Source organism: Lactuca virosa, chromosome 8 (assembly GCF_052849685.1).
Source record: "Lactuca virosa cultivar CGN04683 chromosome 8, Lactuca_virosa_CGN04683_v6, whole genome shotgun sequence".
NCBI lineage: Eukaryota > Viridiplantae > Streptophyta > Magnoliopsida > Asterales > Asteraceae > Lactuca > Lactuca virosa.
In genome coordinates, this window is record NC_136433.1 from 119,603,216 (window position 1) to 119,619,271 (window position 16,056).

At 28.7% G+C, this 16,056-nt stretch overlaps 1 protein-coding gene across 1 annotated transcript; it reads right to left on the minus strand.

Moving 5' to 3' along the window:
- Positions 1 to 300: 300 nt before the first annotated feature.
- Positions 301 to 2,706, minus strand: LOC145132853 (uncharacterized). Its single transcript, XM_079067792.1, has 2 exons — positions 1,730 to 2,706; positions 301 to 1,614 (listed from the first exon to the last, which is right to left on the minus strand). The coding sequence occupies exons 1-2, from the start codon at positions 2,568 to 2,570 to the stop codon at positions 458 to 460; spliced, it is 1,998 nt and encodes a 665-aa protein (XP_078923918.1). The 5' UTR covers positions 2,571 to 2,706; the 3' UTR covers positions 301 to 457.
- Positions 2,707 to 16,056: the final 13,350 nt, after the last annotated feature.

A 16,056-nucleotide genomic window follows, 5' to 3' on the forward strand; every position in this document is an offset into this window, starting at 1 on the left:
TCCAAAAATTTGAAGATTGCATTCAAAAGCACTCGAAAGTATTACAAAATCTTAACGACTACATAGGTGTTATTGTTTGTTATTGTTCCTCTTGAAAGGCATATAAAATAATACATATAATCTACTTTGAAAATAAGAAACCGAAACAAAGACAATAAAGGATATGAATATATAGTTAACTACTTAATAGTCATAAAAAGTTGGTTGAAATGAAAACAATGCTATCTATGAATAGTTAAGTGCTTTCATCATTATAAATAAGTGTTTGACTTGTTAAGATGGAACAAAAAGATCGGAAGAGTTTAGCATACATTCATTAAATTAAACTTCATACTGTATCATTTTACACATAAAAAAAATAAATAAAAGAAAATATAGCGAGAAATACAATTACAGATCGTATTGTGGTTTAAACATATGGAAGATACTACAAGAACTCCATATCTTGTTGAGACACCTACATGCTACAACAGTTGTAATGAATTGCAAACTTACACTCGTGACATTTAAAGATCAGTTGGTATTGAAATCCTTGACTACATATATTACATTGGCCATCCAACACAATACCTTGAGCAAATGAGAGAGGGTGTGGGTGACCATTATCGTTATAAATTCCTCCAAACTTTATATTCACAAAAACATGAATACCCCCATGATACATGGTATATGTCTCTGTCTCGCACTTAAGTATTGATGGAGCACAAGTTGTATGTATGGACTGAACACAATCTTGACAATGATAGAAAGATGCGTGAGGATTCAAATCCTCCTCACAAATTTCACAAAAGTATTGGCTCTTATGGTTCTCAATTGGGAGGTAACTTAGGTGCATTGGATGCTTGTCATACTTATGCCTGATTGTCTCAGCTAATAACATAGCACATTCAGGATGTATATAAATATTGCACGTGTTGCAATGGAATGAAATTTGACTTTCAGTGTAATGTCGTTTACAAATACAACAAAGATAAGCATTATTTTCTTTTTGAACTATTGAAAGTAGGTGATTCGGGTGGGCTTTATGCGTTATTTGTTTAGGTATAAACCCACAACAAACATCAACATAGTATTTACATTTAAAACAACAATATGCAAATCCATTGCAAGGCAGATAACAAACAGCACAACTGAACACATCGAAAAAGCAACCAGGTATATTTGAGTACATGATGTGGAGTGTGTGTTGGGGGTGGTCTGGGTGGTTTTCTATTTTTGTGGGGAGTCGAGTGCACCACTCATGAAGAGCAAAGTTGCAAATTAGTTGAGGGCATTTGTAAAAAGGCATGCTAGGCATGATTGGTCTGAGACATCCATTGCATAACAGTTGGGTCTTTTTCATTGGGTCATGAAACTTTGTTGATAAGAAACAACAAGAATTAATCTTGCTTGAGGTGGAGGTTTTCCCATCCTTTTGCTCTTGATTAACAAGAATTAGAGGGTGCTCATGACTGATATGTTGTAGGCTTACCTCATCATTACTTGTGAGCATTCTAGGTCCAGTTTCTTTATAAAAAAAATGTTTTGGTATGCTGTAAGTTTCATCAGGGAATGGGAGATGAAGAAGACGAGGATAGTCAACATCTTTGTAATTTTGAATGGTTTTGCCTGATCCTGATAAATTGGAAATTGAATAACAAGGTAGATAATTAATATATACCAAATAAAGCTACGTACTGACATAATAATTTAATTACTAAGGAAAGAAAAGCAATTGTAAATGATTTACCAGTAGGCCACCATCTTTTTGATGTTGTGCAATGGAGATGGACATAGTACAAACATTTATCACATTTGTAAATCCAAAGATCCTCTGTATCAAAAAACTCAGCGCCACATAATCTGCATCTGGGATCATGTTTAGCTTTTTGATCTATTTGGGGGAAGGAATATGAAATGGTGAGTGGGTGAGTATGAGAAAAATAACCATATGTTCTATCTTGGATTAGCAATTTTTTTGGTGAGAAAGCACATTCACTGTGTATATTGAAGCCGCCAGCACAAGTGGTACATTGATAGAAGATTCCTTTATGTTCCTTCCCACAAGCACTACACTCACATAAAATGGGCTTAGGGATAACACATGTTAGCAAGTGAGTGTGCCAAGGATGATGGATGACGTTTTTTCCTACTTCCACAGCACACCGGAGATCAATGGAGAAATCACATTTACTACATTGGTAAGATAGTTCTCCATGGTTTTGACCTCTCTTACAAAGTTTGCATTTAAGATAATAATACATATATGAAGATGAATATGGTACCAAAAGAAGAGTATGGTGTGGGTGTGATGGGTGCTCTAACCTTGAGGGGAGCTCAGCACAGAATTTGTGAAGTGAGAAATTATTACATGATGATGAACATTTGTAGTAGTACCTGTGGTATATATGGATTTCTTCCCCACACCTCCAACATGTGACACCATGAAACTTATCTTTCGCAATTGAATGACCACCCTCATCATCATCATCATCATCATCCTCTTCTTCCTCTTCTTCATATTGTAATTGTAGCTGCAAATCAATGAGCTTTAGTGGATGCTCGTGTTCCGGTACTTTAATTGTCTCCATGATAATTATATTTCTCTATTTATGATTTTGATGTTAGACTCCCTATCCTATTTATAATCAAGAAAGAGAATATATGTGTGCCAAACTCACGAAACAAGGTGGCCTTTTTTTCTTTCTTATGCACTATTGTTTATCTTTTGTTTTTTAATTTTGTTTTTCACTTTATCTTTTGTCCCTATGGTTTCAAGTTCCTTCGTGAAATTTTCCCTTGATACCCTTTGGGACTTTCAGAAGTGCAGTTTCTTTGCAGCAAATGTAATCTTCGACATCGAAATGTATGTATGAACATCGAAATCATAACCTGAAACATGAGAGTTTTTTCCGAAGTTTAATATATATATATATATATATATATAAACACAAGTAAAACACACAAAAGCATAGTATAATTCTTTTTCTTTTTCTTTATCTTTAGTACCACCCCTCTAATAAGTAAAGAATAAATCCCAATTTTAAATAAGGAATATATATATATATATATATATATATATATATATATATATATATATATATATATATAGAGAGAGAGAGAGAGAGGTAAGTTAAATCGAGAACACTAAAAAGGTTGAGAACGCGAGAACATATCACAACCGTTTAAATTTTCAGATTGATGGTTGATATAAAAAGGACCATTTATGTCATTCGTAAAACTTTTAGTATCAATATGTAACTTGTAAATGGACGGAAGGTTATATCTGTCATTTAATTCCTTAAAATAAGCAAATTTAAATATAGATACCATTTTGAAACTCATTTCCGTTAATCACCATTTAGAGAGATCACTTTTGTTTCCTCTATATCCCCATAATTTTGCTCCTATATTTTATGATAATATATCCTGCAACGCAATAGTCAAAGAAAAATTAAAACTGGTTATGTTTAACGCATTCCAAGCAACCATCGAAACTCTCTTCAAGCCATCATTGGCATCTCCTTCAAGCACCATCGCATAAAATCAGAGACATACAAATATAAGCAACTAGAACAAGACGATTCGATCCTGATTTCATCGCATCAAATCAAGGCTAGTTCGTTTTATTTTTCTATTAGTTTATTCTGAAATTGAGTTGCTAGAACAATCATATTTGAAATTTATGATTTCTATTTTTATAATTAAAATTTTGCACTTGTTTTGAATCGAAAAAGCTGGCTGTTATTAAGGTGTGAGAGAAAACGAAAACGAATAACCAAACCGAACCATACAATGTTTGGGTATAATTGGTTTGGGTTATTTGGTTAATTGTGTAGGTATGAACAATGTTCAAATCTTTTACTATAATTCTGCTTTATTATTTTTATGATCAAATATATATTTGATTAATGATTTTATCATTTAATACGGACAACTATACATAAGAAGCATCCACAACACATCCATTTATGATTATAATTATATTGAAATTTTTTATCCTTGCACACTAATTTATTCACGTACGATTACAAATGTATTTATTTATGATTACGAATACATTATATTCAATTATGATTACAACTACAATTAATTTGATTATCTCTAACTTGTGTTCTTTTCATTTACAATTACAATGTATCCATAAAAAATACGAACTTATTTATCAACGATTATAACTTTATTCATTTGTGAAAAAAAAAACAAGGGCAACGATATCATTATTTTCGTCTCAATGAGCGAAAATATGTTTTATTCATTTGTGATTACAATTTTATGAATATGCTTCAATCAAAATGTATTAGATTAAACAAAAGCAATTATAATCATATATGAATACAAGATCGTGTTTTAGATATGAATAAAATAGTCGTTGAATAAAAAAATCAATAAATAAAAATCCATTATCGTATATCATATTATTATGTGATGCATAACATTAATTTGTAATAAAACTCAAATTAGATATTTGTTAATAAATTTACAATAAAAGTGTGGAATAAAAATAGGTTTTGTTGACATATGAAAGAAATCAAATGATTTAGTTAAAAAAGAATTTATTCATTTTTTATTTATATTAATAAAAATAAACTTAATTTTTTTTTTTGGAAAAAAGTGGAAATAAATGATTGCAATATTATAGGAAACCATCATTAAATTATATCATTTAATGTAATTTTAAAATTCCTAGGATACCCCTAAGAAAATAATTGGTTCACAATCGTTCTCGCGTTCTCAACATTTTTACGTTCTCGATATAACCTCTATATATATATATATATATATATATATATATATATATATATATATATATATATATATATATATATGTATGTGTGTGTTTGTGTGTGTGAGAGAGAGTGAGTGTGTATGTGTGTGTTTAGGATCATTTGAGAACTTAAAGATTTGTGACAACCTAAGATTTTTTCAAATTTTTCTAAAATATTTTGAAACTTTTTTGACTATGTAAGTCATTAAGTCACTTATTAAGCACTTAATTCATTGAAAAAATTATTTATTTATTTATTTATTGCAGATATGCGCAAAACAAAATTCACTTTTTTCCGGTGAATTAAGTGTTGAATAAGTGACTTAGTATTTGGTATTGTTGAAAACAATTAGACGTTTCAAATTTTTCTTTTTAGATTTTTAAAAAGTTTTGAGGTTATACAAATCTTTGAGTCCTCAACGGATCTCAATGCAATATATATATATATATATATATATATATATATATATATATATATAAGGAATAAATACAACTGAAACACACAAAAGCATAGTATAATTCTTTTTCTTTTTCTTTATTTTTAGTACCTTCTCATTAAGAAGTAAAGAATAAGTCTAAGTTTTAAGTAAGGAATATATATATATATATATATATATATATATATATATATATATATATATATATATCATATCATATCATACTATATTATAAAGGAAGCATTTTTCCTTTCACCACATTCATTTGAAACTCCCATGACTTTTCAATTTCTTTCTAATAATAATTATAAATTGGTTAATAAGGTTAAATAAATATCAAGCCTAAAGTGCAATCATATATAAACTAAATTTTAATATTAACATAATATCTTTACTTCTACTTATAAAGTTATGTTTTGTTAACTTTTAACATATTATACTTAATTTATTAGTTTTAATATATTGTTGGATGTAAACCATTATCTTTTTAAAGACATAATTTTGGAAGAATTTGTATAAAATATTTAAATTATTAATTTGAATATAACATTACATGGTCAACTTAAATATAAATTTTAGTTTAACTTAAACAACCCAAAGAATATTTTGTAAATAGTTAAAAGTGATTAATTGTAGTGTCTTTCTAATAATGATTATAAGTTGGTTAATAAGGTTAAATAAATATCAAACCTAAAGTGTAATCATAAATATACTAAATTTCAATTTTAAAATAATATCTTTACTTCTACTTATAAAGTTATGTCATTAACTTTTAATGTATTATACTTAATTTATTAAATTTAATATGTTGTTGTATGTAAACCATTATCAGTTTAAAGCTACAACTTTTGAACAGTTTGGACAAAATACTTAAATTTTTAATATAAATATAACATTACAATGTCAACTTAAATATAAATTCCAGTTCCACTTAAAAAACAAAAGAATATTTTGTAAATAGTTAAAAGTGATAAATTGTAGTGATAAATGCAAAAAACTAAATTGCAATCTCAATTTAACTAAAATATTTCCTAAAAATATTTTTATAATCGTTAAAAGATTTCAAATAAGTAGCTTAAAATACATTACAATAACAATAGTTAAAAATAACTATATATAAATGATTATATTATTACCTTTAAAATCAAAAAACAATGTTTGATGTTTTAAATAATTATAATGATAAAAATAAAAACATTAAGCAAATAAATTTTAAAAAATTAATTAACAAAAACAACAACTATAAATAGCATTAAACCATATATTAAGTCATTCAAGCGATTGAGATTATGCAGTTATAATGGATGTATATATTATCATATAATTCAAAATAATCAATCTATTATATCAATTTAGTATATATGAATTATTATATCAAATTTAACAACAACGTTATTGTTATATTAAAAAAACATATATTTGTAAACATATATTTGTAAATACTTCAACTATATATATATATATATATATATATATATATATATATATATATATATATATATATATATGTGTGTGTGTGTGTGTGTAGGATCATTTGAGAACTCAAAGATTCGTAACAACCCAAGATTTTTTCCATTTTTCTAAAATACTTTGAGACAATTTTTTTTTGACAATGGCAGTCATTAAGTTGCTTATTAAACAATTAATTCACTGAAAAAAAATCTAAAAAATTTGATTTTTTTGTGCATATATGCACAAAATAAAATTCATATTTTTCCACTAAAGTAAGTGTCGAATAAATGACTTAATATTTAGTATTGTTAAAAAAATTAAATGTCTGAACGTTTTTTTAAGTTTTTTAAAAAGTTTTTGGGTTTATTCAAATCTTTGAGTTATCAATGGATATATATATATATATATATATATATATATATATATATATATATATATATATATATATAACAATAGGTTAAAATAAAAATCACCAAATAAACTAAGAACGTGAGAATATTATTTTGATATTATTTTTTGCTTTGATTTTTGTATATATGTAATACTAGGCGAATGCCCGCACGTTGCGTGGGATATAAAAAAATATTTTATATTAAAAATAACTACATCATTGTTATTAACAATTAAATAATAAGTTCATAAAAAATATAAAAAATGATTTTTAGTATTGTTATTATGTTGAACTATATTATAAGAGATAAAGTTGGAACTTGAAGTTGTTTTGCACATACAAAGTTATATGATTAAAATAGAAAAAATAATAATTTTTAAAAATAAATAAATCGTTATTGTTATCTATTAAATAATAATTTCATATTAAATTAAAATGTTTATATTAAATATTATCATTATGTAGAAAATACGATAATAGAGACATCTTTTTATCTATCTTAAATTTTATCATTGTATACAACATATGATAATAGAGACAACTTTTTATCTTAAATAGTAAAAAAAATGTTTTGTATCATAAATATTACCATAATTATGTAGAACATATGATAATAGTGACGTCTTTTATAAGGTTAAAACTTTAAATTATATTACATACAGGGTTGTAAAACTTGGCTAACACAACCAAATACTCGGCATGTTACTTAAACTCGGCCTCCAATGGAAGCGAGTTTGCCTAACTCAGCTAGATGACACTCGGATCCTTATTAAACTCGATCCAAATCTAAAAAATACGGTCCAAAATCATTTTTGAAATTCTGAAATTTAATTGGTCACTTGTCGACAAAGACAGTTTCACCAAAGAATATACTCAACGTCCTACAAAGTTAGATGCAAGGAAGATCTCATGGCTTAGTCCCTTTAAAATATTTCACAACCTTTCCTATTTATAGAAGAGAATACATTCTCTTGTTTACTCTCAGGATCAATGTGAGATGAAGACATTTTAATTAAACTCATTTCTTTATTTGCCAATAATTTCATTTTGTTAAATAAAATATTAAATAATAAAAATAAAACGTTATCTAGAAAATTTATTGTTCAATAGTTCCATTTTTCAGTAATCTCGTAAGTTGCTATAAAAAATTAAGTTTTTATTGAATAACTTTTTGTTAAATCCTAAAATCATAAATTCAGTTAGGTACTTAATATAGAAAGTTTGTTTATATGTATTTTCATGATTCAAAATGTCATTATAAAATGAATTCATTTATAAAATATAATCGAGTATATATTTCGTGCTTTTGAATCAAAGTGATTTTTCAAACAATTATAATTTTATGTTTAGGTAGGTTTTTTTATATTTATATAACATTATGTAACTTATAATATTATTATAAACAATTTGAATAATCATGGGAGTTTCAAATGTATGTGGTGAAAGGAAAATGCTTCATTTATCGGTCCAAATTGATCAAACTCGGACCGATTCAGCTTAATATACCAAACTACATAACGTTTTTTCTATTGAAACCCGGTTTGTATATATTTTGTGTTTTTGAATCAAATTTATTTTTCAAACAATTATAATTTTATGTTTAGGTAACTTATTTATAATATTATTAGAAACAATTTGAAAAATCATGGGAGTTTCAAATGTATGTGCTGAAAGGAAAATGCTTCCTTTATCGGTCCAAATTGATCAAACTCAGACCGATTCAACTCAATATACCAAACTACATAACGGTTTTTCAACTGAAACTCTGTTTGAACCTAAAAAAAATCTTGTTCAAAACCATTTTCGGGATTCTAAAACTTAAATGGACAGTTGCCAATAAAGACAATCTCACCAAAGAATACCCTCAACATCCTAAAAAGGTAGGCATAAGGAAGTTCTCATGGTTTGGTCCCTTTGAAACATTTCACAACCTTTCATATTTATAGAAGAGGAAACGTTCTCTTGTTTACTCTCACCATCAATGTGGGATGAAGACATTGTAATAAAACACCATTTCTTGTTTATAGAACATTATTTAACTTATTTATAATATTATTGTAAAGAAATTGAAAAGTCATGGGAGTTTCAAATGAATGTGGTGAAAGGAAGTTAAAAAAGGGGGTTTCAAATGCATGAGATTCAAGAAAAATTGCTAGCTTTATAAGTATGTATGTATGATTGTAGTAATTCTAATGTGAATGTTAACATATTATAATTCATATATTTCATTTTGTGTTATTATTATGATATAAACTTTGTATATGTCTAGTATTGTACACAATTTTAATGTGAATACTAAAGTTTGATTATTAATATATTTGTTGTTGAATAATGACATCTAGTTATATATACAAAATTATTAGCATAATAATAATATAAAACTAATGTTATCACGTTCTCAGTTTATTTACAGTTTTTATTTAAACTATCCCCATATAGGAATCTTTCTTCGATGTATTATAAATAAAGACTCTACGTGTATATTGGAGTCTTGTGTACATTTTTTTAGAAGGTGATGTTAAGTACACCTTAGTCAAATATATTATAACCTAATTATTATATGGTGATGCCAATGGAAATTATTAAGAGTTTTAAAAAACATGAACATACAAGTTGATTCTTAATGAAAAATGGTCAAATTCTATATAGAGGTGTATCTTGAAAATAAACTAAGATTTAAGTAAAAAAACATCTTTTTCTAAATTAAGGTTTATCTGTATGCATAAGGCCCGTAGGCATGTGTCATACTCTCTACAACATTTTTTGTAACATCACATTCTATGTCATTCTCCACACTACTCTATTTTTTGTGAGGGAAGAATCACCAAACACCACACCATTTGTATTTCCATGTCATATTTTTTTTCTTTTGTTTTTGTGTTTCAATAAATAAACAAAATATTTTTATAAAATATAATTTTATGAAACATAACATTTAAAAAAAAGTACATTTTAATTGAAAATAATGACTGGTTTAAATTTGACCCATAATATTTTCTCGAATCTTTCCCTTAAACTCTAGTAAAACTTCAAGATCCTCCGGCACCAAACATTTGGTGTTCGTCCTTAGAATTTGCAATGCATTGATGAGTTGTTGTTGGTGATGGAGTGCGTATTCTCGCATCATCGTGCCCGTTCGATTTGTTCTTTTGGTTCTCGTTGTTCCCACTCAATTGTTTCTTGTTGTCGAAGAATTTCTTTGTGCTCACGTCTCAATACATTTTTCTCTTGTTGTAGTACTATGTGCTCCTTGAATTTCTCTTCTATTTCCGCCATGTGCTTCAATTTTCTTTCATTTTCATCTCTCCATGTTTAGTCACTCGCTTCGCCTTGTCCCTTCCTACTGCTCGCCGAGGAGGGACCTCCGCAATGTCATCTAAAATTTCATCCGTCTCAGCATTAAGGTCGATGTGAGTTCGTATATCGAAAACGCCAACCAAACCAAATTTTGTAACCTTTTTATTGTGTTTGTGACATTGGAATGAAAGCTGATTTGGATATCTTCTCAAAATCTCGCATGGTTTCTCAAAATTGAAAACGTGGCCATCTCCAATCGATATTGCATCTTCGCGACTTAAAAACATCGAAATTTGTGGTACTGCTTTCTTTTTTGAATAAAGATTATTGTATATCTCATTGAATTTTGTACACCTCCTATTCATTTCTCACCATTTACTACTTATGGCATCGTTGTTCCGGTATTGATTTTTCTTCATTTTAGAATGAAATTTTTTTAGCACTCTTCCCAAAGCCTTCTTCTTCATACAATTTCCATCAATTTTGTTTTTTGACGTTGCACACCATGCTTCCGCTAATATATTTTCCTCATCTCACCAATATATATGACTTACCAATTTCAAGTTTCAGTATGACCATGATAAAATTATTATTAATCAGGATGTACCACATATAATGGCAATCCCCTAATCATGTAGGGTCAATTACTACTTTTTTTAAAGATACGTAAAGTTAGATAGTTTGAATTATAATTTAAATTTAAAAAAAATTGTTGAATATCATTCATATTGTTCATAATTCCTGGTAAAATGGTTTTGATCGCTTCCTAGTTTCTTGGTAACTTTCCGGTCTTTAAAATGTTTCTTGCAGAAAGGGTTTTGATCCCAGCTTCGGATCTCGTAAAAGGTGTCATCCATTTATTATGAAAAAAAAAACTATAGTAAAAGAAAGCAATAATCGCACCTATATTTACACGATTCACCCAAGGACAGAAACACACTTGTTGAATCGATTAGAGTAACTAACTGATTAGAGTTTTTTTTGCATCGATTAGAGTAATGGCACAATGTAGGATGTCGAATTGATACCGCAATGAAACACGGTAAACTGATGATAACTATAGAATAGCCCTACATTTTTTTTTCATCACCCTGTTATGTGAATATCGAATAGGAACACTAACACTAAACTTAAAATGTGTTTTTGATAATCAATTTCGATGTAGAAAGAATCCCTCGTGATATGATTACTCTAATAATTGGGGTGCATAATTCCACAAAAGATTCAAGTTTAAACCTTACACGTCCAAAATATTGCTAGTATTCAGTGATGAGTGATTGATTTTCCATATGACCCTCGGTTGGGTTGACATCCCACCAATATATATGACTTAGCAATTTCAAGTTTCAGTATGACCATGATAAAATTATTTATTAATCAGGATGTACCACATATAATGGCAATCCCCTAATCATGTAGGGTCAATTACTACTTTTTTTTAAAGATACATAAAGTTAATTAGTTTGAATTATAATTTAAATTAAAAAAAATTGTTGAATATCATTCATATTGTTCATAATTCCTGGTAAAATGGTTTTGATCGCCTCCTAGTTTCTTGGTAACTTTACGGTCTTTAAAATGTTTCTTGCAGAAAGGGTTTCGATCCCAGCTTCGGATCTCGTAAAAGGTGTCATCCATTTATTATGAAAAAAAGAACTATAGTAAAAGAAAGCAAGAATCGAACCTATATTTACACGATTCACCCAAGGACAGAAACACACTTGTTGAATCGATTAGAGTAACTAACTGATTAGAGTTTTTTTTGCATCGATTAGAGTAATGGCACAATGTAGGATGTCGAATTGATACCACAATGAAACACGGTAAACTGATGATAACTATAGAATAGCCCTACATTTTTTTTCATCACCATGTTATGTGAATATCGAATAGGAACACTAACACTAAACTTAAAATGTGTTTTTGATAATCAATTTCGATGTAGAAAGAATCCCTCGTGATATGGTTACTCTAATAATTGGGGTGCATAATTCCACAAAAGATTCAAGTTTAAACCTTACACGTCCAAAATATTTCTAGTATTCAGTGATGAGTGATTGATTTTCCATATGACCCTCGGTTGGGTTGACATCCCACCAATATATATGACTTAGCAATTTCAAGTTTCAGTATGACCATGATAAAATTATTTATTAATCAGGATGTACCACATATAATGGCAATCCCCTAATTATGTAGGGTCAATTACTACTTTTTTTTAAAGATACGTAAAGTTAACTAGTTTGAATTTTTATTTAAATTAAGAAAAAATTGTTGAATATCATTCATAATTCCTAGTAAAATGGTTTTGATCGCTTCCTAGTTTTTTGGTAACTTTCCGGTATTTAAAATGTTTCTTGCAGAAAGGGTTTTGATCCCAGCTTCGGATCTCGTAAAAGGTGTCATCCATTTATTATGAAAAATAAAACTATAGTAAAAGAAAGCAAGAATCGCACCTATATTTACACGATTCACCCAAGGACAGAAACACACTTGTTGAATCGATTAGAGTAACTAACTGATTAGAGTTTTTTTTTTGCATCGATTAGAGTACTGGCACAATGTAGGATGTCGAATTGATACCACAATGAAACACGGTAAACTGATGATAACTATAGAATAGCCCTACATTTTTTTCCATCACCCTGTTATGTGAAATACGAATAGGAACACTAACACTAAACTTAAAATGTGTTTTTGATAATCAATTTCGATGTAGAAAGAATCCCTCGTGATATGATTACTCGAATAATTGGGGTGCATAATTCCACAAAAGATTCAAGTTTAAACCTTACACGTCCAAAATATTGCTAGTATTCAGTGATAAGTGATTGATTTTCCATATGACCCTCGGTTGGGTTGACATCCCACCAATATATATGACTTAGCAATTTCTAGTTTCAGTATGACCATGATAAAATTATGATTATGTTTTAATCAGGATGTACCACATATAATGGCAATCCCCTAATCATGTAGGGTCAGTTACTACTTTTTTTTAAAGATACGTAAAGTTAATTAGTTTGAATTATAATTTAAATTAAAAAAAAAATTGTTGAATATCATTCATATTGTTCATAATTCCTGGTAAAATGGTTTTGATCGCTTCCTGGTTTCTTGGTAACTTTCCGGTCTTTAAAATGTTTCTTGCAGAAAGGGTTTTGATCCCAGCTTCGGATCTCGTAAAAGGTGTCATCCATTTATTATGAAAAAAAAACTATAGTAAAAGAAAGCAATAATCGCACCTATATTTACACGATTCACCCAAGGACAGAAACACACTTGTTGAATCGATTAGAGTAACTAACTGATTAGAGTTTTTTTTTGCATCGATTAGAGTAATGGCACAATGTAGGATGTCGAATTGATACCGCAATGAAAAAAGGTAAACTGATGATAACTATAGAATAGCCCTACATTTTTTTTTCATCACCCTGTTATGTGAATATCGAATAGGAACACTAACACTAAACTTAAAATGTGTTTTTGATAATCAATTTCGATGTAGAAAGAATCCCTCGTGATATGATTACTCTAATAATTGGGGTGCATAATTACACAAAAGATTCAAGTTTAAACCTTACACGTCCAAAATATTGCTAGTATTCAGTGATGAGTGATTGATTTTCCATATGACCCTCGGTTGGGTTGACATCCCACCAATATATATGACTTAGCAATTTCAAGTTTCAGTATGACCATGATAAAATTATTATCAATCAGGATGTACCACATATAATGGCAATCCCCTAATCATGTAGGGTCAATTACTACTTTTTTTTTAAGATACGTAAAGTTAATTAGTTTGAATTATAATTTAAATTAAAAAAATTATTGAATATCATTCATATTGTTCATAATTCCTGGTAAAATGGTTTTGATCACTTCCTGGTTTCTTGGTAACTTTCCGGTCTTTAAAATGCTTCTTGCAAAAAGGGTTTTGATCCCATCTTCGGATCTCGTAAAAGGTGTCATCCATTTATTATGAAAAAAAACTATAGTAAAAGAAAGCAAGAATCACACCTATATTTACACGATTCACCCAAGGACATAAGCACACTTGTTGAATCGATTAGAGTAACTAACTGATTAGAGTTTTTTTTCATCGATTAGAGTAATGGCACAATGTAGGATGTCGAATTAATACCATAATGAAACACGGTAAACTGATGATAACTATAGAATAGCCCTATATTTTATTTTCATCACCCTGTTATGTGAATATCGAATAGGAACACTAACACTAAACTTAAAATGTGTTTTTGATAATCAATTTCGATGTAGAAAGAATCTCTCCTGATATGATTACTCTAATAATTGGGGTGCATAATTCCACAAAAGATTCAAGTTTAAACCTTACACGTCCAAAATATTGCTAGCATTCAGTGATGCGTGATTGATTTTCCATATGACCCTCGGTTGGGTTGACATCCCACCAATATATATGACTTAGCAATTTCAAGTTTCAGTATGACCATGATAAAATTATTTATTAATCAGGATGTACCACATATAATGGCAATCCCCTAATCATGTAGGGTCAATTACTACTTTTTTTTAAAGATACATAAAGTTAATTAGTTTGAATTATAATTTAAATTAAAAAAAATTGTTGAATATCATTCATATTGTTCATAATTCCTGGTAAAATGGTTTTGATCGCTTCCTAGTTTCTTGGTAACTTTACGGTCTTTAAAATGTTTCTTGCAGAAAGGGTTTCGATCCCAGCTTCGGATCTCGTAAAAGGTGTCATCCATTTATTATGAAAAAAAGAACTATAGTAAAAGAAAGCAAGAATCGAACCTATATTTACACGATTCACCCAAGGACAGAAACACACTTGTTGAATCGATTAGAGTAACTAACTGATTAGAGTTTTTTTTGCATCGATTAGAGTAATAGCACAATGTAGGATGTCGAATTGATACCACAATGAAACACGGTAAACTGATGATAACTATAGAATAGCCCTACATTTTTTTTCATCACCATGTTATGTGAATATCGAATAGGAACACTAACACTAAACTTAAAATGTGTTTTTGATAATCAATTTCGATGTAGAAAGAATCCCTCGTGATATGGTTACTCTAATAATTGGGGTGCATAATTCCACAAAAGATTCAAGTTTAAACCTTACACGTCCAAAATATTTCTAGTATTCAGTGATGAGTGATTGATTTTCCATATGACCCTCGGTTGGGTTGACATCCCACCAATATATATGACTTAGCAATTTCAAGTTTCAGTATGACCATAATAAAATTATTTATTAATCAGGATGTACCACATATAATGGCAATCCCCTAATCATGTAGGGTCAATTACTACTTTTTTTTAAAGATACGTAAAGTTAACTAGTTTGAATTTTTATTTAAATTAAAAAAAATTGTTGAATATCATTCATAATTCCTAGTAAAATGGTTTTGATCGCTTCCTAGTTTCTTGGTAACTTTCCGGTATTTAAAATGTTTCTTGCAGAAAGGGTTTTGATCCCAGCTTCGGATCTCGTAAAAGGTGTCATCCATTTATTATGAAAAATAAAACTATAGTAAAAGAAAGCAAGAATCGCACCTATATTTACACGATTCACCCAAGGACAGAAACACACTTGTTGAATCGATTAGAGTAACTAACTTATTAGAGTTTTTTTTTTTTGCATCGATTAGAGTACTGGCACAATGTAGGATGTCGAATTGATACCACAATGAAACACGGTAAACTGATGATAA

Coding starts and splice junctions, on each gene's coding strand:
- LOC145132853 (XM_079067792.1), bottom strand. CDS start 2,570: ATGGAGACAATTAAAGTACCGGAACACGAGCATCCACTAAAGCTCATT. Junction 1,615..1,729: donor AAAAAGATGGTGGCCTACTG/GTAAATCATTTA, acceptor CCAATTTATCAG/GATCAGGCAAAACCATTCAA.